Raw genomic sequence first — 22,736 nt, forward strand, 5'->3', positions numbered from 1 at the left:
CTAATTTGGGTTGCACGATATGTGCAAAAATTTCAACACCGCGAAAATTTCCCTTTTTACAGTAACAGGTCTGCCAACATTCCCACATCCAAATCATGGAGATTCCACACAGCAATCAGGGAGATATCTGTGTGTTACATGCATTTCAATGGGCAAAAATAATTCCCAAATCAGGGAGATTTTAATATTCTATTATTCAGACATGAACAGATTTTGACATTTTTAGGGAGACTCCTGCAGAATCAGGGAGACTTGGCAGCTCTGCAGTAATGCATGGTTCTCCAAGTAGGTCTGGAGTATGTCTTCACAATGTGAGATGACAGCTTCACATGATTGGACAAAATTAAAATATTTCATGCTTGTCACAAATGTGCTACAGTGTAAGTGTCATACTTTCCTTGAACTGGGTTTATTCTGGATGGATGGCTAAAGTGTTTGAGAGAGCAGGTCAAAATATGGGAAAAAATGTGACACACATACAACATAGTAAGATTGTGTGGATGGTTGCATGATCAAAGTTTCCATTTTACCACCTGGGGGTCAGGCCAAATAATCTCTCACAGTTAAGAATATTTCAGTATATTAAGTGCATAGAACTAAATTCTCACCTTTAACCTGGTTGGGGGCTTGCTTCGGTTTATAAACATTTGTTACATTCAACCGGTCTGTGTCTGTGTATGAAGTTGTTTTTCGGCTGGTATCAAATCCTGTTGATTTTAAGCCAAGAAACATGTAAACAGTTGAAAGCATCTCAACAATGAAAAACGACACTGAACACTTTATAGATCCCTACCAATTCCCTTCTCTGTCACATTTCTTGTCATATACACCCTTCTACACTATGCCTTATGCATACCACATGTACTCTATGCCACTGTGGTTATACATAACAACTGCATCCATTTAATGTCCACAGTTTTCTACATTCAATATTTTCCCACTTTTGCTAGTTTACATGAAACGAACGTGGTTATAACAAAATTCCAGTTACAACAAAGTAAATATTCAGGACGCAACATTATCAACTGTATAGTATTTGTATTACTGTATGTACAATGTATACGCCATATCTTTCGAGAGTCTAAATTGTGGAGTCATACTGAACAGTGAAATGTACACGCGTACGTCACGCTCACATCAGGATCGGAGTCAATATTTTCGCATGTCTTGAATTTTGCAAATAGCACCAGACTTGCCAAATTCACAAAAAATAAAAACCTTAAGCAGGTGAAATATTCGACGTATACAGTACTTATTTATCTGGTTATGACGTAATTTCCATAGAACGAAAACAAAAAAAAAAACTGCCAGTTCCGAGAACTGTCCACTGTTTTGTATATAGATCTATGGCATGTGAGTACACTGTCATCACTTTGACAAGGCTTGACACTCCTCTTCAAAATTTTGGTGGCCTGAAAATGAAATGTGTTGGGCCAAAAGCAAGGGAAATAAAACAATATAATTTGAATCTTAGTTGCATGATCAGGTCACAAAATGATACTTTTTTTTTTGGGGGGGGGGGGGGGGAGGGGGAATTTGGTGACTCAACATCAATATTTTAGTAGTGCAGAGCCACTGCTAATATTGGGCCCTGTCTATGAGTGATATTGAAACCAAATGAACAGGGTATCCACTCAAGATCTGCCTCAACAAAATGATTATTTTGCTTTTTGTGATGTCATCAACAGTAAAATCAACTGAAATCAGTGTACTCACAACCATGTTACATAATGTACATGTTATTCACCTCACTAAATGCATTAAATTACATTAAACAAAACAGATCTCATAGACTAAGACCACAGATTACCAAGTGAGCAAACGGTGATGAGAGCAATGTGTGGAGTGAAATTAATGGACAAAGAGAAGACTGAGGATATGATAGAGATGTTCCAGTTGAAGGAATTAACTAGACATCTGTTAAAAGCGAAAATGAAGTACAGTTGAACCTCTATTATCCGGCCTCCCTTTATCCGGATCTCTCTATTATCCGGACGCAATCTCGCCGTGATTTTTTAATCTTTTTTTAAGAATTACGGAAGGAAAGGGGGATTCCCAACTCCTTGAGAACTCCTACACAAACACACATAAATTACATATACTTGATACATTTTTTAATAATTATTTAGGTAAATCATCCCAAGAATTTATAAAAGAAAATGATTTCATTCTTGCAAACACGAACCTCTATTTTGGGGTATGTTACTGAGTGTAACAATGAAAAGGTTGCGGTATACACATTACTACATGTGGTACTACAATGGGCTATATCAGTACATGTGTATGTATATGTACATGTATAAAGCATTGAGTTTCCCGTATCCGGCCAAATCCCTTATCCGGATGAGCCCGGTCCCGACTTGTCCGGATACGAGAGGTTCAACTGTACTGTAAAAGTGGAAATTTTTGCAGTGTTGAAATTTTCACGCATTTTGTGCAACCAGAAACTAGCGCGAAAATAAAAGCACGTGAATATATTTGCTTGCCATAATAACATGCTCCTATGCGTGATGGCTTGACTCCACGGATTTAAAAACACATGAAACGTGGCCAAACGTGAAAAATTAGTCGCGTGAAAATGTCCACTTTTACAGTACGGTTCATATGGGTATTGAATGAGAAGTGTGATGATCATTGCAACTGATTGACAAATTGCCCTACATCGACGTAAATAAGCACTGAATTTATCACTGATCAATTCAGTGCTTATTTACGTCGATGTAGGGCAATTTGTCAATCAGTTGCAATGAAAACATCTCGACGGAAGAATTTCATGTGATGATCATGTTTAAGATGTTTAATATCCTGTGCTACAGCATCTAGTAGTTAGAGTGACAAAAGCAAGGACAACCAAAGAAGATATGGCAGAGACAGGTGGAGGAGGAACTTGGCTTGACAAAGGATGATGCCACGAATTGGGCATAATGGTATTAGTCAGGTGTGGTTACTGTTAGAGTGAGGTAAATAAGGCTGTTTTGGGGGACAAGCCGACATCAAAACTGGATGATGATGAGGTGAAGACCTACAAATGTTGTATACATATTAGTATCAAAGAAATCAGCATGACCACAGGACTAGAATTGGATGTTATGGGCCTTTTAAGGAGTAAAGACATTAGAATTAGTGTGTTGCTCACTATAAGTCTCTCTCTTAGAAAATGTAATGCATTGTTGGTCATACCTCCAACTTGGATGGATATAGAATTTTGTGGACCTGCATCATTTGGGTCATTATCCTTATATTCTGCGTTGAAGGAAAAAACAAGGGAGGAATAAATGAATCACATTAAAACCTGTGCCTACAACCTGCATTCACAACATAAAGAAATTGTAAAAGTTTTGTTCAGATTTTCAAATTTCTTCACAATTTTCCAAAGTACAGTGTAGCTGTTCATATCCTGAACGTCACAACATTTTCTACATTTCAAAGAAGTCGCCGCATATGTGTTGAAAACAAAAACATTTGATAAATAAATATTGTGTGACTATCAAATGCCTACAAACTTTTTTGTACTACACATTGTATATTTGTATGTCATGGGTCATTTACATTGCGACTTTTTTTCTCAAGGCATTTCAATGCTTTTTTTAAATCAGGTCTATCAAGAGCACACTTAAGTGGCTCTGCTTAAAGAGTTTGAAGAAGATTCCTTGCCCTTTATGTGTGGTGTGCAGGGGAAAAAAATCAAAATCTTGAACTTCAGAGAGAAAACTGGTGAGGGTTGGTGCACTTACACTTTTCTTGCTGATATGGCCTGAAGAGACCATTTAAAATGTTCACCCAAATATACACTTGGAATGAGTGTTTGCAGCAATACTGGTACACATCAAAAAAAATTTGTAGAAAATCAGACAATATAATAACAATAATAATAATAATAATAATAATAATAATAATAATAATAATGATAATAATAATAATAATAATAATAATAATAATAATAATAATAATAATAATAATAATAACAATAATAATAATAATAATAATAATAATAAACATTTACATGTATACAGCGCTTAATACAGTTTCTAAGCGCCTAAAAGTATAAAAGTACTGAATATTAAAATTTCAGTGCTGCCATTGCTGGATGAGAAGACTAAAATAGTTTATGACATCACTGCCAGACATTACAAAGACAAGATAGAGAGAATTGATCATGAACACTATACTTTCCTTTGACTTGCTACTGATACATGTTAGAGGGTAATGCAGAGACTCCAACCCCAAGCACCTTCTGATCTGGAGATTCTACCGCCTGAAACCCCTAGCAAACAGGAGACTCCAAGTTGATGTGTGCGAAGCACGAAGTTCCTAGGGTTCTAGCTGTTCTCTGGTGCTATCTAAGGCTTCGATAGCAATAAGTAAGAAATCCTTTCCACTGGGAGACACAGAGCCAGGGCGGGAGAAATCAAATCTCCAGCAGGAGAACGGGAGATTTTGCAAAAATGGGTTTTCGGCGGGAGATCTCCTGTCAAAAACAGGAGAGTTGGAGTCTCTGGTAATGTTCGTCCCCGTCCCACCCCCCACTTTCTGAGAGAGGTATCAAAGTCAAGTTTAACTTCACTACAAAATGTGTAAATATGTCGAATTCTGACAAAATTTGTGTATTCCTGCAGTGACACTAAAAGTTGAAAATTAGTTTTCTTATCCAGCAACACTGACACTGAAACCAAATATTCATGGCTTTTGGAATGGAATGGCAAATTTTCCTCACACTTTCACTGATGGGTTCTACTATTATATCTTGCTGCATTTACTCAATTCACACATATATTTGGTGACTATGTCCCTATTGTGTGAGAATGCATACATGTACTGTGTTAAAAGGAAAACTCCAGATGATTTTCAGATTTTTACATTTGAACATGTATAAAGTAGTTATACTGAGGACAGAGTTTCAGAATTTATGATAACTGGGATGCAGAATAAGAATAATTCTAAATTTATAACAAATTGCAATGAATAAGGATGATGGCATTGCAGGGTCACTGTAAGAATGCATGAGTTGGGGCTCTAAGAAGCAAAACAACAGAAGAAGGCATGCAAAGAGTATACATACTGTGAACTTGCAAGCAAGTGGTATTGTAATGGAATTACACTAAATTTCTGAAATATGTGAGCCTGTTACACAGTACATTGTATGTCATCATCCTTGTTCAGTGAAATCTGTTTAAGGTTTTTCAAAGTATTGTTTCTCTGCTCAAGAACAATGAATTCCACAAATCTATACAAGGAGGTGTTGATTTATGTACTACATGATGAGAAATTATGAAAATCATCTGGAATGCCCCTTTAAGGAGGTACATTATCAGTGCCAGATCATGACGCTTGCTGTGTTTGGTCTGAAAGAGCAGACAGGACTTTTCATAATCATTTGAATAAACAGCACACGTTGATTCACATGTTTATCTCTTTATGCACCACAGCCTAAACCCCCTGTGAGCCACATTATTCTAAGACTGCAGTGCAGGCGTACAATGTACTTTGGAAAAACATTCTGGTTTTCAAATCTATGTAACTTCATATACATTTTCGTTACACTGGTTTGTTACGGACAAAGTTGTAGAGAATACGGCAAGCTCTTGATGTAAATCTTGTGACAAATCTGTAATCATTTTCTTTCAAATGACCAGTTACATTATTGTCCAGGTATGACTTTTGCACACAATACAGGGGTCGCACTTAACTTTTTTTTTGAACTAGCCAGGCGGACTACTTAGAATCAATTTTGACACTGAAGCAATATTTTGGCTAGCCAGACGGACTAGTAACTTCAGAATTTTATGATTTTTGGCTAGTCCGACGTGATTTTGGGTAGCCAATGGCCAGCGGACCATCGCCAATTTCGAACCCTGCAACAGAGTGACAGAAACTTAGAATTTGATTGCAAATCCAACAGAAAATACCCCTTAATATTTAATTACGACATAGTGTGATACAGTACATACTGTACACATGTGTAAGTGCGACAGGAATGATCTATCAATTGGTTTGGGTTGGTTTGTCCGTTTGAACAAAATATGAGAACTTGGTTCATCATTGACCAAGTCAAGCGTGCGAACATGGCACATATTAAATATTTCGGCACATTGAAGTACAACAACCTTGGTTCTCACAAATGTTAGTGTTGCAATGCATTGGGGCTTCTTCATTTAAGTGTTGGACAGTTGATCAAATGAAATGGAAGTGTGTTGCATCACTAAACAGTCATCTTTGGGTTTCTGTATGGTTGACTTTGTGGGTTTGAAGGGGGAAAAGTGAAAAATAAAAGTGCCTTCAAAATTTTTTGCTAGCCAATTCTGGGGGTGTTTCATCAACGCTTGTCGTGCTGACGAATTTCAGCAATATCCTTGGTTTTGATTGGCTGAGATGCTCTGGTCACTGACTGTTACTATGGTGATTCAAGTTGTCAGCGCCGACAAATGTTGATGAAACACCCCCCTGGTAAGCATTTTTTCTTTTGTTCTGAAACACTTTCCCCGACTCTGATTTTTCACTTGCCGCAAGCAATTGGGTCAGAGAGCACTAAGAATGTTCTGGAACACAATCTACCTAGTAAATCAGTAGGCCCTATCTTCAGATTGTTAAAATCAGGACTTTGATTACCTCTGACTTCCGGATCCTTACGGCGACTTTTCTTGCGATTTTTTTGTTTGTGCTCCCGTTTCAAATGCTTCCGCAGCATGTTCCGCTTGTGGAAGAGAGCCGGACACAGGTTGCACCGGTACTTGAACTGGTTGAGTTCCCCTCCATGAATGCTCATGTGAACGCGCAAGGAGCACGACTGGGTAAACATCTTGTAACAAATGTGGCACTTGTAGGGTCTCTTTCCTGTGTGTATCAGCATGTGTCTTTTCAGGCCACCATTGTCGGGAAAAGCTTTGTCGCACACATCGCACTTATACGGTCTTTCCCCTGTGTGGGTTCGCAAATGTACTGTCATGTTGGAGATGAACTTGCCACAGATTTTACAGGGTCTCGAACGCCTACTCAAAGGCTTGTGCGGCTTGTCTCTGTTCTGCCAAACATTCTCCCGAGGAAAGGAATGCACAGCTGGTTCAAAATTTGTATTGAAATGGATGGCATGAGAACCTGTTTGATCCACACAAAGAGAGAGAGAGAAAAAAAAAAGTGTACACAATTGCTGTTAAAACTAGGAAATAGTGAGAAGGGTAAAAAGCCATGGTTTGATTACAGATGTATGACATTTGTACTGAAGAAAAAGGTCTTGACCGCATTCACCAGCAATCCCCTCTGACCTTACAATGCACATTGGACATCACTAACATTTTGTCATTTACTCTTTTTATGTCATAATGTACAAAGGAGGAGAAATCATTTCTATGTTTAATCAGACAATACATGTCTAGTAACAATTTTCTAGAGATTCACAGCAAAGTGAAGAAATATTTACACATTTTGTAAGTATATATAATTTTTTCAAAGATATCAAGACACTCATCCCCTGTATTTACATATCATTATAGATGACACCATTAAGATTTAAAAGTACAAACAACCATCGATTCTATATTTTATAGGTTTACTAAATTCTTCATAGAAAAGCAACATAAACATTACGCTGTTTCTCCATAGGGGAATCCTGGATTTCTGCCTTTGCAAGAGAGAGGTGCATCGGAAAAACTTGATCCTTCTGTTGACGACTACTGGCAAGTGAGACATCTGGCTGAGAAGATACCCTTTCAACAACTTGTAAACCTGCATCTGAGTGAAGTTTAATAGTGAGCATAGCGTTAATCATGATAATGTACAATTGTAGCTCCTTAATGCGCAATACACTGCAGTCATACTGTAGTCAGATGGAGGAGTACCAAAATGTGCTTTATTGACAGATTGATTTGTAAGGGTTGCAGAATACAGAGAAATTATGCTTCAATAATGCATGCAGTTTCATATTCAAACAAGATGATGATGTCTACAGCTGTACTCACTTCTAGCAAACCACAGAGGGAATAAAAGGATATGGGATGAGAACAACAAATTTGAGTGCACTTCGGCAATGTACAAAATGTAACTGTCCTTATGTAAAAACAAAAATGTCATACTAGAATACCACCATTTCAAAATCTTTGTAGAATTCATGGTGGTGGCAAAACTCCCCTTACACACAGACACACACACACACACACACACACACAGACTTACATCTACATGATTCTGCTCATTGAAGCTGGAAAGAGAAAGTATTATTAGACCCCAGATTGTACCTCAAGGAAACATACATCAGCTGTCAAAAAACAAATAAACAAACAAAACTCATACTCACACAAAAAAAAAAAAACATTTAAAGATTAAAAAAAAATATGTACGGTGTACACCTATATTTTCTAAGGGTTATGGCCTACTAGAAAGTTACATACTTGTAAGATGAGTAGCAGAAAACAGCATTAGGTCTACACCTGTATTATAAAAAAAAACCTCTGGACCACATTGCAAGAGACTTGACTTGCTATCAAACTCAACTTCACATCACGCCAGTAAGAAGTGCCATTTAAATGCAATTATTATCATTATTATTATTATTATTATTATTATTATAATTATTATTATTATTATTATTATTATTATTATTATTATTATTGTTATTATTATTAAAGGGATCATATGGATTTGATACTTGAGGCCTAATTTCAGGTTTCAAACATTTTTTGGTGAGATAATGAGAAACTTCTTAAGAAATATGAAAGAGCACGTAATTCCATGACGAATTCAAAGTTTATTTGATGAAAATAGGTTTTGAAATGGCTGAGATATCCCAAACAGAGCGATTCTAACAGTGTGGGACCCACATTTTATAACAATCGCTTTGTTTTACTTTGTTTTTGGATGTTTTATTTTCATCAAATAAACTTTGAATTCCTCTTAACCCTAAAAAGACTGGGCTATTTTGGTAGCTCGAAAGACTGGGGGGGGGGGGGGGGGGGGGCCTAAAGGGCCCCCTTAAGATCTTGGCCGTGGATCGCGCGATCGCCGCGGAAAAATTTGCACAATGGTAGTGTGCGATGTAATCTACAAGACGGTATATTCAAATTTTCCAAAATAGCCTTTTTTTATTTTATTTTGATTAATTATGGTAATTCATACATGTGAGAAATCAGACTCTTTGATCTAAATCAGTAAATAAAGCTCTAAAAGTGCTCAATTTTGGTGTAATTATTCTTCGTGGCATTCTCAGCAAATGTACTTGAAAAAAAATCGGTATCAAAATTAATTTATCTATTTTATTGTTTCATGAATTTCTTATGTATTTCTTTGTTTTTTTTACCTTTTGTTTTTGTTGGTTTTTTTTACAAAACTTGTGGCAGACACTTTTTGAAGCATGATACTCCTAACACAAATTAATTTTAGCAATTGAGAGTAAAAATAAGCATATTTATATTAACCATGTGAAAAAACTCAATTTGCATTGACTTTGTACACAAAATCACATTTCTGAGCCATTTTCGGCCTCACGGGCATGTCCAAAAAGTTATGTATTTAAACTTCAGAACCGTACCCCCGGGTGTCACAAATTTGGTGTCAAAGTGTGCGGGATACTCGAAAGAAAAAAGTCATAGAGCATCGCAGCGAGAGCATTGCATATCGCAGAGTAATCGCACGAAATGTCTTTTTAGGGTTAAAATGGTATGCTCTGTACTATTTCACAAGTCTTATCTCCATGAATACTGTACCATCCCTTTAAATACCAGTACTGCAGGCACAGTGCATTTGACCGCTTTTCAAGAACCCTGCATTTAATTGTAGTTTACTTTGATTCTTGCTCATTGACCCGAATTAAAAAAATAATAGCTGATGTTTTAATAAAAGGTACCAACATTCTTTCAGTCACTAAAGGGACCCCATACACATGTACATTGTAGCAGTTTATGGGTTAATGCCGATTACATGTATGAAACCCATTCCTTACTGGAATTTGGTGTACATTGTACAAGGATCCCATGGTATCAACTGATATAAAAGGAATCTGGCATACCAGGTTCCCAAAATGTAGACAAGAGTCCATGCATTTGCAGCCTAAATTCATTTTTTTTTATGCTGCCCACAAAAATGACTTCGATAGGAAGATTGAGTTTCTTTTATCAATATCTTTTCTCTTTCTGTACAAAAACTGTGTGTATCACAGTATTATTCACCTTTTTTGTCCAATGTAGTGTGCACTTGTTTTAATATACTGTAAAACTTATATGAAGATATACAGAGCAATCAAGGCAGAGCTCAATACATTTTGACTATTGCTGACCCATTCAGGTACGTCTCTTTCTCTGTGTACCGTGAACGTCAATAATTTTGCATGACAAAACAAAGTTAATTGTTAATTCTGTACAACTAGCATGCTTCACAAACTAATTTAAAGTAGTTACCTCTGACTGTATCCTGTACATGTGCAGCTTGTTGAACATTTTCAAGGTGTGCGCGAGTTGCTAAATGTCTCTGTAATTTGCTGGGCCTCCCAAATATTTTCTTGCACACATCACATTTATTCATATTTTCGCTCTGCATCTTGATTCCATGCTCAAGCAGGTGAAAGCGAAGGGAGGACTTGAGACCAAAAACCTTCGAGCACTTGTGACAACGGAAAGATGTAGGCGTTTCTCCAGCTGCACTCACTAGCTTTGATAACTCTGGTATTGGAGGGCGCTCCTCATGGACATTACCCTTTTTGTGCTGACAATAGCGTCCACTCAGTGCAGTGTAAGTAGCACATTTCTTTGGATTAGGTTGGCTGGTAGAATTCTCCTCTCGCATGTGGATCACAACATGTCGGATCATATCAGACCTGCGAGCAAAACATTTGCAACACTCCTTACACTTGAAAGCCTGTCCTCCAGTGTCCCTTCGGACGAACGTAATGTACAATTCGTTGTCGTCTTCCCCTTCATCAGCACTGCTGTCACTGTTGTGAACAGCATTACCAGGAACTACAACAGTATTTCCAAGAGTATCTATACTGTTGCCAGGAATATCATCAATGTTAACACAGTTATTAGGCAGCATGTGAGCTGTGCTGGAATTTCCAAGAGCTTCTTCTTTTCCTTCTTCATCAGATAGGTCTTCAGATCCTGAAGGGAAATCTCCCTCTTCCACCAGTACTTTTGAGCCTTCACTGTGAGAGTCGACTTCAATGAATCCGTCAGAGTCTATATCATCTGGATTTATGTACACAGTATAATTAAAAAAGAAGGAACAGGAAAAAAATAGGTAACATACTGTATGTACAGTACAGGGCTAAATGTTAGCAGAAATGATGTCGGGCCAACAAATTTCCAAAAAGGTTATCTATTGACTGCCCAACAGTACACGAGGATTCAACATGGAATGTTGTAAAACATATATTCTTCTTATTTTGGGGCAAAGAAAATATCAAATTTTAGGATTTCAAACGGCCCAATCAGGCCATCATATAATGTTAGTGTCAAACCCCGAGATAACTCTGGATTCAGCTTTAGGGAGAGAGTGTGTGGGAAACACAGAACTAACAATGTCATCAGTATCCAAAGCAAGTAGCTGAATGGAATATATCTGATTCAAAGATTCTATTAATTTTCGGGTTCTGGGTCCACCAAGGGCCCCAAAGTGGGGCATGGTGTCAATTTGAAACTAAAGTAAGACTCCATCCACCTACAAATGTATGGATGCTCCCTGCTAAATTTGGTTAAAAATCTGGGGGTTTGCAATGTGAAGCTGAAAATGTAACTAAATGTATGATGGACAACAAATGATTATAACAAACTATCCTTTGAAAGAGAACAAAAAAAAAGTGAAAGAAGTACTCTATGAACACGCAGCCACCAGGGAGGTGAGACTCACCTCCCTGCAGCCACCAATAATATATTTACATGAGGGACCAAACGATCCTCAACTTTGATTACCAAATACACTTGCACATGCACAAGCATGCAATGCAAGTGATATCCTATGAATTCATAATTGCCAGTGAGAGAGGAAGATTACAGTCCAGAAAATTAAGAGAAAAACAGACACAGTGACAAGTGGCCTCTTTGAGAGCCTCCTCTCTTCTAACTTGATGATTTACCTTGCATTTCTTCTTCTGGTGATGTTGCTGGCGACAAAAAAGTTGGCACCAGTTCTCCGGTTGTCACTTCTGCCGACACGAGGTCAAAATCGTCTTCTCCAATATCTTCTCCATTTCCTTCTATGTCACTTTTCCTGCCTTCAATTTCTCCTCCATCGCCTTCCCCTTGCTCTCCTTCCTCAAAAGGTTCCTGTTTAATCCATGAGACATCCATGGTGTTGGGCTACAGTTCTCGCACAGTTCCTGCAAGATTTTCCATAAAGTACATAAAGACCATTAAAAAAGAGAGAGAGAGAGAGAGAGAGAAGGTAATAAAAATGATAACAAACATACTCTTATTTCAGAAGAAACCCAGTCCAAATATTAAAGTCTGATAAGGAAGAGTAAAACAGATTATGAGCTCCATGGTACAATTTTGATCGAAATTGGTTTGAAAAATAAGAGGTAATACAATTGTAGCATTTTGAAGTTTCGCTATTTTCGGGGGAAACAGATCTTGAACAGTATGCAAATGGCAAGGTGAGCATGTCATACCCTCACAACTTGCCATACACTGTAAAACATGGAATGTTGGCTTGTGTTTTAATTTTGCAAATTTTTGAAATGGAAAGCAATGGTCACGCTCATATAAGTGTCTTGTTAAGCCACATCAATACACATTTGGTAAATTTATAAGATCAATAACTGAATCATTAAAACCTTTCAAAACTGTTACTAACCAAAATGTACAAATTAATCAAACATTCCCTATTATTGGAAGGAGAGGATGTCATTCTGCATGTTTGATTTGCTTATACAATGTAACATTTTGTGTCCACACTGGACACCAATGAAAAAATGTTGACTCATTCAGAAAATTAATCAAGCCATATAAAGAGTTTGCATCATTTTTCATTCATATTCATTACTCCTTGGACTTAAGCTGAATAGTTCGATTAAATATATTCAATGTTTATGAAAACTAAGTCCAGCTTCATGTAGAGATTCGCTCAGAACACATGGACACCAAAACAAAACAAAAAAGCTAGAAATGTTGCTATGGCGACTGATATGCCTCTGCCACAATGCATGGTTCTCCTATAGGGAAATAATAAAATTTAGAGGAGTTGACCTTGACCTTTGACCCATGACTCCTAAATTCCCTCGATAATCCCTGCCAGTCAGTACATCATACACATGTACCAAGTTCCATGAAGATACCTTGAAACATTCGAGAGATATTGAGAAAAAAGTGAAACTTTAATGTTTTCACCTGACCTTTGACCTCATGACCTGAAACTTTCTTTGGAGAATCTTTGGTAGTACACGGTGTACACATGTTTACACTAAGTTTCAAGAAAATACCTTCAGGAATTGCATAGATATGGTGAAAATTGTAAAATGTTGAGCATTTGACCTTGACCTTTTGACCTCTTGCCGATTTCATTCAAAAACTAATAAATTAATTGTCCCATCAAATATCATCCTTGGACCAAGTTTAGTGAAATTTGCTTCATCCAGTCTTGAATTAAATTGCATAAACAGATAGATTTTAGGATTTGATCTTTACTTTTGACCTTTCGACCTCTGGCCGATTTCACTAAAAAACTTATAATGTAATTGCCCTATCATCTGTCATCTTTGAACAAAGTTTGGTAAGGGCAAGTCCAAGATATCGCGCACCTTACGTATGGGACATTCAGAGATTTCAAACCCCTGAAAAGTAATGAAGGAGCACTTGGATTTTACTGTTTATCATCAGGAGGACTGGTAGCCCTGAAAAGAATATTGTGTTGAAGTTTGATGTCATTTGACCTTGGGTTAATTATTCTATTAAGAAAAATATATTGCAACTTACGTATGGGACCAGAGAAAAACTGGATTTTTCAAAATAAAGTTTGAATTGAAAATTCTCTGAAAGTACCTTACTGATCAAGTTCTGTTTAGAAGTGAAGAAAGGTACAATACTGAAGTACTGTATCTTTCAGCAAAGTTTCACTGCAAAAGAATAAAGCATATTTTCATGAAGTTGGTTTAATTAACGAAAGTACACCTTACGTATGGGACATGGCTCAACTTACGTATGGGACATTTGTCTTTAGTGCACAAGTGTATTCATGGGAATGACTTTAAATTTCCCCATAGTGTCATATTCAGTTCCACAAATCATACTACAACATGTAACAAATGAAATAGACTTCTAAGTGGGTACTTTCCCGGTTCAGGTACCTAACAAAAGCTAAAATAAGACAAATAAAAGTAATTACCAATTTACAATTAAATGTCTTAGTTTGGATTCCGCCATGCATTAACACTGTCCTCATGATGTCTACACATACAGACAGTATATACTGACACTCTATTTCTAGCCCATTTGTAATACTCTGGTCAATATTTTTTATCAAATGAAAAAAAAAAATGTGTGAATTCTAGCTTGCGACCTTGATGTAGCATACGTGCACATGTACCATGACTAATTTGTAGTCTTGATCATTTCAACTGTAAAATCAAATGTCATGTACAGTGTAATTTGCAAATACAGTTTGAAGTGGGTACTTTCAGTAGTTCCAGGCTTATCTTGCAAGTTGTGTAAGTTTTTATAGAGCTTTACAGTTGTTTGAAATGCAGCACAAAACACAACAACAACAAGAGTAACTCATTTTGCTCTGTAATCATCATGTTTTGCCATGTGAATTTTAGCTTCTGCAAAATCAATCAAATTTTAATGAAACTTTTAGATTTTAAAAGCTGTGGTAGAACAAAGAGATAGACAAATGTATGTACAATGCTGGCTTTTCTTTTTCAAATTGCTTGGCTTCAGGTCTATGAAACCAAAGACGACAAAATTTGTGTTTATACTTTGTACATGCTTGTGTAGTGATACAGGAAAGATTATCATTAATTGTACATTCAAATCTTAAGAGAAAATGTAATTCTAGATTTGAAACACTTAAGTAACTCACTGATCTGAAACTTACAATTTTGATAAATTCTAATAACCTCATTTGATCATACACTACCAAATTGGAATGCATGTTGATAATTGTGTAGATGTGGGGACCGTGTATACAAAGTATGAGTTGATGAAGGTGTCTCAGAGCACATCTGTCTCTTCAAACACAAAGTAGAAAAGAAAATTGAATTCCCTATTTGTTTGTGTAATTTGTGTTTTTAGCACTCCAACCACAGAACCAGTATTGATATTGTGGTTCATGGCAATGTAAACTACAAAAGTCTTCATTTTACAGGATTTTTGGAAATCATGTTCATGACCTTGATAAGTCGTGACATATTCTGAGGGTGTGCAGTTTAAATATTAAACATCATATCAAAATAAAAAGTATTCTCGTAGGGTTTTTCCTTTGCTATCAACTCTAGTAATGATAAAGTTACCTGCTGTCACCTCAAGTGATTTTTCTTTTCAGTAAGACCGGTAATGTTGTCATTGATGAGCGCCACAAGCACAATTTTTTTTATTTCCCTTTTTAGGCTGTACAGCCTGTAGTACATGCTGAACAGTGTACTGCACCTAAAATGACACTCAGAGAATCCCATTCTCTTGGACAAAGTCATTTTGTAGGGAGGTAAAGTGGAAAATGATAACTGAATTAAGAAAATGTCCAATATCAATATGTTAAAAGGAGGAATGTTAATTGAACTACTTGAAGGCCAGCTGCACAGCCTGTAACGAAAATAAGAAAATACCTGTACATACATGAATATTCTTTATTTTCCTTTCTTAATCATAGAATGACTCAATAATGCTGTTCTTACACTCTCCCTGAGGTCAACTGAGTAGGAGAGGCAGATATATAGACATATCCTTCAGAATAGGTGCAAAGATAACCATTAACCAAACAAATGTAAGGACATATAGCATCCATGTCAAAAGGCGGTTTTCCCATTCACTTTGCATGTAATGTCCCATATGTAAGGCATTTGTCCCATACGTAAGCAAACTTTAATTAGTTATAAGATGAAGGACTAATTAAATTTTGACATTTAGTTTTGCTAATCTGGAGTTAAAATGAATAAATTAGAACTTCCTAAAGTATGATTGGTCAATGTTAGATATCTTTAGAAAAAACTTAAAAAAACATACTCAAATCCTTACGTATGGGACACTTTGTTCTGGGAAAGTGCATAATTTGCATAATTAATGTGCTGACCTTGTCTTACCAATTGGAAATTGTACTACTGTAGCTCATACAGGGGTCATGTCCATAAAGGAACTAGGTCAAGGACAAACTCAACTGATTTTAGATGAATATTTTTGATTTGTCCCATACATAAGGTCTGTTTTTAATTTATGCAAATTAAGGCCATATTTCTTGCATAAATTTGCATAATTCAATATTTTCTTTGCTGGAAATATATAATTTAACTCTTTGGCTACAACATTATATCAATAACTTTTTGATTAAATCAAGATGAATTTTGAGCATCTGAGGGGACATTATCTTGGACTTGCCCGTAAACTTTGCTTCATCCAGTCTTGAGTTATCACGTAAACGGATACAATTTCATGATTTGACCTTGACCTTTGATCTTTGACCTCAGCCAATTTCACCCAAAATCTCATCATGTAAAAATGCCCTATCATACTTTACACCTGGACCAAATTTGGTAAAAATCCACTCAATATTACTCAAATTATCGCGTAAACAAATGCGGGCGGACAGACGGACAACCCAAAAACATAATGCCTCTGCACCCTTCGGGTGGAGGCCTAAAAAACAAATATGAGAGAGAAAATAGGTGTATTTCAATGATTGTGATTCATTGATTTGCTTCATTTCTCTGTTTGTAATACGAGTTCTTTCCAACACTGTATCAAAACTTAGGAACAATAGTTGTATGAACTGTGAGCTGTTAGTGTCCACTATCTTTTTTTTCCTCACCCTTGGAAACCCCAAGTTATGAGCATAATCAACTCTTTTCTGCAGGCCCCAAACCATGCATTGGAACTCCTAATTGTTCAGAAAGCGTTGTCATGAGAAACTTCCTTCTCTTACCAGTTCATCACTTATTACTCTTTGGCATATTCTCTCATTTTAGAAAGGGACAAGGAGAAAAATATTTTAAAATATCACATGCAACAAATTTTCTTGTACGTGTAAAATATATCATAAATCACCCCATAATCCTCCGCAATTCAGCAAAATCATGAACAAACAAAAAAAATGCTAAAAATGGTTTGTGTTGGTTCTTTGAGTAATTTTTGTTGACAGACCAAATGAGACGAGTAAGTTTTTATCTTTGAAAACAATTATTTTGGTATGTACAGCATTTTTTTTTTAACTGTGCCCTTCAGCTGTATTTAATAGGGTACCAAGTATCTGAGCCATGTACAATGAGATTCTATATACAGCTGTATATTTTATAATCTGGAATCCCATTTTCTTTGTTCATTTTTCCACTGGAAAATAATTACATACACATACATGTAAGAGGGCAGCCTACTCAAAATTTGAGGGTGCCCTCACTCAGATTATTAGGTACAATATGAAAGTTTAGACCATCAACCTTTCGAATGAGGACTATGACATGACACAACAATAATGATCAGAACTGGCAATCAACAATCCTACTTTGGAAGGCCTACATGACAGATATAATGTTAAACAGTTGAGTAATTTTTTAGCATTTTCACCTGACCTTTGACCTTTGATCCCATGTCCCTAAAATTCACTGTCAGGCAGTAGGCCTACATAAATATGGAAGTTTCACAATGATACAGTACATTGAGGACACTTATAGAGATATGGAAGAAGAAGTGAAATTTAGCATTTTCACTTGACCCTTGACCTTTTGGACAAAAACTTTCCTAAAGAATCTTTATGGGGCAAATGTGTAAGCCCCCCACTTAAGATTCAAGAAAATACATTCAGGCATTGCATACAGTGTAGTTATGAGGGAAATACCGGTAACATTTAGAGGGTTGACCTTGACCTTTGATGCTTCACCTTTGACCTCATGACCCAAGAATTGCTATGAGAATCACAGTCAGGTGGAATATGGGGTATGTACATGCATTTTGACAGATGTAGGCCTACATGTATACTCTCAGTTCCACAAAGATTTGCACATGTACAAACCATTTCTGAGAAATGTGAAATTTTAGCATTTTCACTTGACCTTTGACCTTAGACCTATAATGGCCTAAAACTTTAAAAGAACAGAAAATAAGAAAACAAGGCAAGTGCCATAATGTGTCTCGCCCGTTCGCATTCAAGAAATTGTACGCAAATGGGACATTCCCTAACAGATTTATAAAAAAGAGATATAACAGATAAAAAGAGATATAACAGATTAACATTGGACCCTTAAAGTTTGTTGACCCCTGCCTGTGACCTTTGACCTTGTGGTGACCATCCAAGTTTGGTCAAAAATGGAGTTTGTGATGGATCAAGTTATGACCCATCAATAATAGAAATGTGCCATAAAAACTTGACATTGGTCTTTAAAGTTCATTGACCCCTGCCTGTGACCTTTGACCTTGTGGTGACCATCCGGGGCCTCCCCAAGGGACATTACCATCCAAGTTTGGTCACAAATGGAGTTATGGATCAAAAGTTATGACCCATAATAGAAATGCGCCATAAAAACTTAACATTGGTCTTTAAAGTTCATTGACCCCTGCCTGTGACCTATGACCTTGAGGTGACCTTCATATATGGTAAAATGTGAAAATTTGTATGACCTGTGGCCAGCCCTCTTCTCTCGAAGTTTGATTGCAATTGAAGCCAAGAGTCAAGAGTTATTTAAGTTTTTGTAGCGTTACGGACAGACGAGGGACGTACGGACGGACGGACGACTGTCAGATGACGGACGGACAGACGCTGCAGGAGATCCCTGCCTTAGTCTCCCCTCACCTCCAGTGGGCGCGACAATAACAGTATTGAAGAGAAATAAAAAAAAGTTAGAGAAGGAAAGAGAGAAAGTCTAACAATAGGAAGCTAGGGGAAGAGATATTCAAAGCACAAAAAATATGCGCAAACACATATAAACACACACAGACATCACATTAAAACAGACACTATAATCATACTGACAATACAACCACAAGAGAAAGATTATAGAATACATGTAATGATGTATAACATCCAGGCAAGGTACTAGCTGATGGAAAGAGAAAAAAGAGGTTACCATTACCAATACCATATAGAAAAACTTGCTGTGGAACACCAAGGGGTGTACCATTCTGACCATTGATTTTGATGGAAAAATTTGTCATACATCATCGTATAAAAGGCCCAAGGACTAGAACATCTCGTAAAGAGAACTAGCTCATATTATTTAGAGAGAAGAGAAAGTACAACCCAACCTTAATTCTAGCTCTAGTCTGGATAGATCTCTATAATTCGATACCTACTAACCTACATACATTAGTCTGAAAAGCAAGTAAAATAATTCACACTCTAATTGTTAGCTCTTAACACTTGTGTTGCGAAGTTTTAGTCATTAACTTGTCATTGCACACCTAGAGTACTCGTACCTGCTGTACTACGTAGCTCCAACATACATACTGCACGCACTGTCTGTGTGTAGTCTGTGATGGTAGGCGAAGCACACCCTGCCTGGCGCAATGAACTATACATCGCTGGACTTTTTATTCATGCATTATCACAACAATTGACATGAATACACTATAGCGGGAATCATTTTCACCATTTTTTAATATTACATATTTCATCTAACACTGCTACAGTCTGAAAGGGTTCAAGAAGGCCACGGAAGGTGTAAAAGCAGGACCTAGATTGTAATCTTTCAACGCCGTACCAATTTTCACATGACTCCTAGCGGCCCTGCTTGGGGTGCCCACGCCTCGCGTCTAATTCTGCGTGGCGTGGTCACTCGCTCACGTACAACCACAGCATAGTGTATTGTACAGTATTGTAGGCACACATGCACAGTGAATACGACGTTCGAGGAGTCGAGTGCGCGGAGAGAGCACAAAGTGCGAGCGCCGTACACACATTGTACGTGTGTTATAACTTAGCGACAAAGAAAGTACGTTACAAATGCAATGCCAAAATGCACGGCTAACTTTACATTTATACTGCTTTTTTCATGCCTTAGATGCACTTATACATACCAAATCCCGTGTTGTACAAGTAGTACACAAAAGCTATAACCCGACAACAGAGGGTAAACTCGAAGTCAGCCGCTTGGACTTGGTCGCTTTTAGGAACTGTTTCACCAACATTCCGCGCGTTGCACAGGCCCAGTAGAAAAGCGCCAACCCACCACAGAAGCACAATCAATACGTACGTTCGCGATACACGGCGGTGGCAGTGCACTGACGAGTAAGGGACATGGTTTGGAATTCGTCTCGAAATGTATGCCAGGCAAATTGCCTGCCCGCCAAACAAAAACTGCTACAGTTCTACATGACACGATGTCTGGTTTGGTGTAACTGACTTGAAGGAAAAATCAATTCTTCCTGTGTCCAGAGTTGACCATTTTTGTGATGGACGCGACGACAGAATTCAGTAGGCCCTCACAGCCAACGCGCGGATAGTATCGCATGCTATGATAACGCTGCCTGGCCTGCCTGCATACTTCACGTACGTACGTAACAGCGCTAGCCTCGTTACGCACGTACACAAGCAATACGTTTTGTACTGGAGTTCAGAGAGAACGACGCGCAATATCGTCGCACTACAATGGCGCGGGTACTGTACATGGTCTACGCAGACACGTAGCTGGTCGCACACACATAGATGGAGTGCGCGCGCACCAGTACAGTGCGTCCATGCTCTGCTATGGAACACAGGATTCGGTGAGGCTGTTATACGGTGGTGGTCGACGCCATCAAGATTTGAGAGCAAGTGGGCCGCGCCGTCATACGCGCCGCAAAATACGAGATAGAGGCCTCGCCCGTCCACGCACTGTCCAGTCGAGTCGGAGATAACCATTAGAGGCAAGAAAACCTATAAGCCTGCAAAACTACAAAACTACGGCCATGCACCCTACCGTTATACACATACTTTATAGCCCGTCATATGCATAAAGTCTTAGCCATAATGCGATTATCTTAGACACTTTAAAGAACGAAGAGAATTGGGACGGTTAGTTACCGAAGTTTTTTTTTTTTATTTGTTATTATTATCATTTTTTTTTACGAACAATAACGATACGAAGATTTTCTTCAGTGACAACATAATTTCTGCATGCTCTCATAAAATACGCCAGTAGTTTAATTCATGACACTATGGGGGCCGCGCTACGACAGAAGTTTTACTACAGTGCGCACACACACACACACACACACACATACACACACACACACACTTTCAATAAATTACTAATAATCGGTATATCATATAATACTTTTATCTTATGAATATAATATTAAAGTCAAAGCATAGACCTAAGAAGCAGCCTCAAAAGTCATGATCTTTCACCATTGGGGAATCTGCTTGCAAGCGATCGAATTGGCCGAATGGAATTTATCTGGCTGGTCAACGCAGTCTGCTAAGAAAATGCAGTGTTGCTTATATTAGACATAAAATTATGAAAGAGTAAAATAATTCAGATCCGATCGTATCCACAATAGTGCAGATGTGCAGTGTTCTGAAGGGCCCTCCCCATATTCAGTAGTCTAGCTTCTGAACTCTCTAGAGTATAGGGTAAGGGACCTTTTTCAGTGTAGAGCCTACGCGACAAGCCGTAAGAGGGCGTGGCTTCTGATGATTGCGATATTACGCCGAGATTTAACACGCGATAGGCCTACGAGAGAATTTGTGCGCGCAATCAGAACATTTTTACGCACATCATTAGCATAAATTGATTTGCCGCAATCGGCAAAATGTCACGCTACAAGAAAAAACGGACGGAAGAAAGACTCATTTGGTAGGCCTAATGGGTAAGTATGAACTTGTTGAGTGGTGAAATGATCGCGCCCGAGCAATGGTGTAAAAAACACAAAAACAACAACAACAAACAACAAAAAGTAGCATTATGATTAATATTGATAGATCACTTTCGCTTTATGCTCTAACACTACTTTCGGCGAACTTTTTTTTTCTATTTTCCTTTTCTCAATAACCTAATTGAAATTGTGTTACGGCGTTATGTCATATATTATTTCTAATGGGTTATCTTGACCTAAGTATATTTCAGAAAAAAATGGACAGTTCTGCAAGACCATGTGAACTTTTATCATTGCATTATACCCTGTATTTCCAATATACTCCCTATAGTTTGTTTTTTTTTGGGGGGGGGGGGTGCAGTGGCATTATTTTGACGCCCCTCCCCTTCCGCGATCCCTGCATTGTGCATTTTAAATAACGACAATAATAATAATAATAACAATAATGATAATAGTAATAATAATAATAATAATAATAATTAGTGATAATAGGCCTATACGTTATAATGTTATAGCTGTGACTGACGCCTAATGCCTGAAGTCAAGTAGAACCCCATCAGACCTGACAATATTATACCAACCTTGCGCTCACATGTAGTAATATATTTGTCTCTCAGAAAGTATAAGAATATCTACCGAAATTATCCTGCATGTCAAAGATGGTAAGAAAATAAATAAATAAAAGTGTGACCTAAACAGTATAGGGGGATGGTACAATATTGGTGAAGATGAGAATTAGGCTTTTAACTTTTTGCGAGATATACTCTCTGAAAAAAAAAATCGAGTGAAAATATTCACTCTTAAAGGAGTGAATACAAAAAAAGA

At 37.4% G+C, this 22,736-nt stretch overlaps 1 protein-coding gene across 1 annotated transcript in view; it reads right to left on the reverse strand.

Annotated features, from left to right (window-relative positions):
* The window catches only part of LOC139740371 (uncharacterized), a 30,435-nt gene extending 19,419 nt beyond the window's left edge, over positions 1–11,016 (reverse strand). The window contains exons 1-5 of the mRNA XM_071650967.1: positions 10,383–11,016; positions 7,582–7,725; positions 6,607–7,092; positions 3,181–3,243; positions 609–707 (exon numbers count right to left, since the gene is read on the reverse strand). Of these exons, the coding sequence (XP_071507068.1) occupies positions 609–707; positions 3,181–3,243; positions 6,607–7,092; positions 7,582–7,725; positions 10,383–11,016 (1,426 nt within the window). The remainder of the gene's footprint in view (positions 1–608; positions 708–3,180; positions 3,244–6,606; positions 7,093–7,581; positions 7,726–10,382) is intronic.
* Positions 11,017–22,736: the final 11,720 nt, after the last annotated feature.

The sequence above is a fragment of the Diadema antillarum genome, unplaced genomic scaffold (assembly GCF_040938485.1).
Source record: "Diadema antillarum isolate AM-2024a unplaced genomic scaffold, OU_Dant_1.0 scf00000030, whole genome shotgun sequence".
In the NCBI taxonomy this organism is placed as follows: Eukaryota; Metazoa; Echinodermata; class Echinoidea; order Diadematoida; family Diadematidae; genus Diadema; species Diadema antillarum.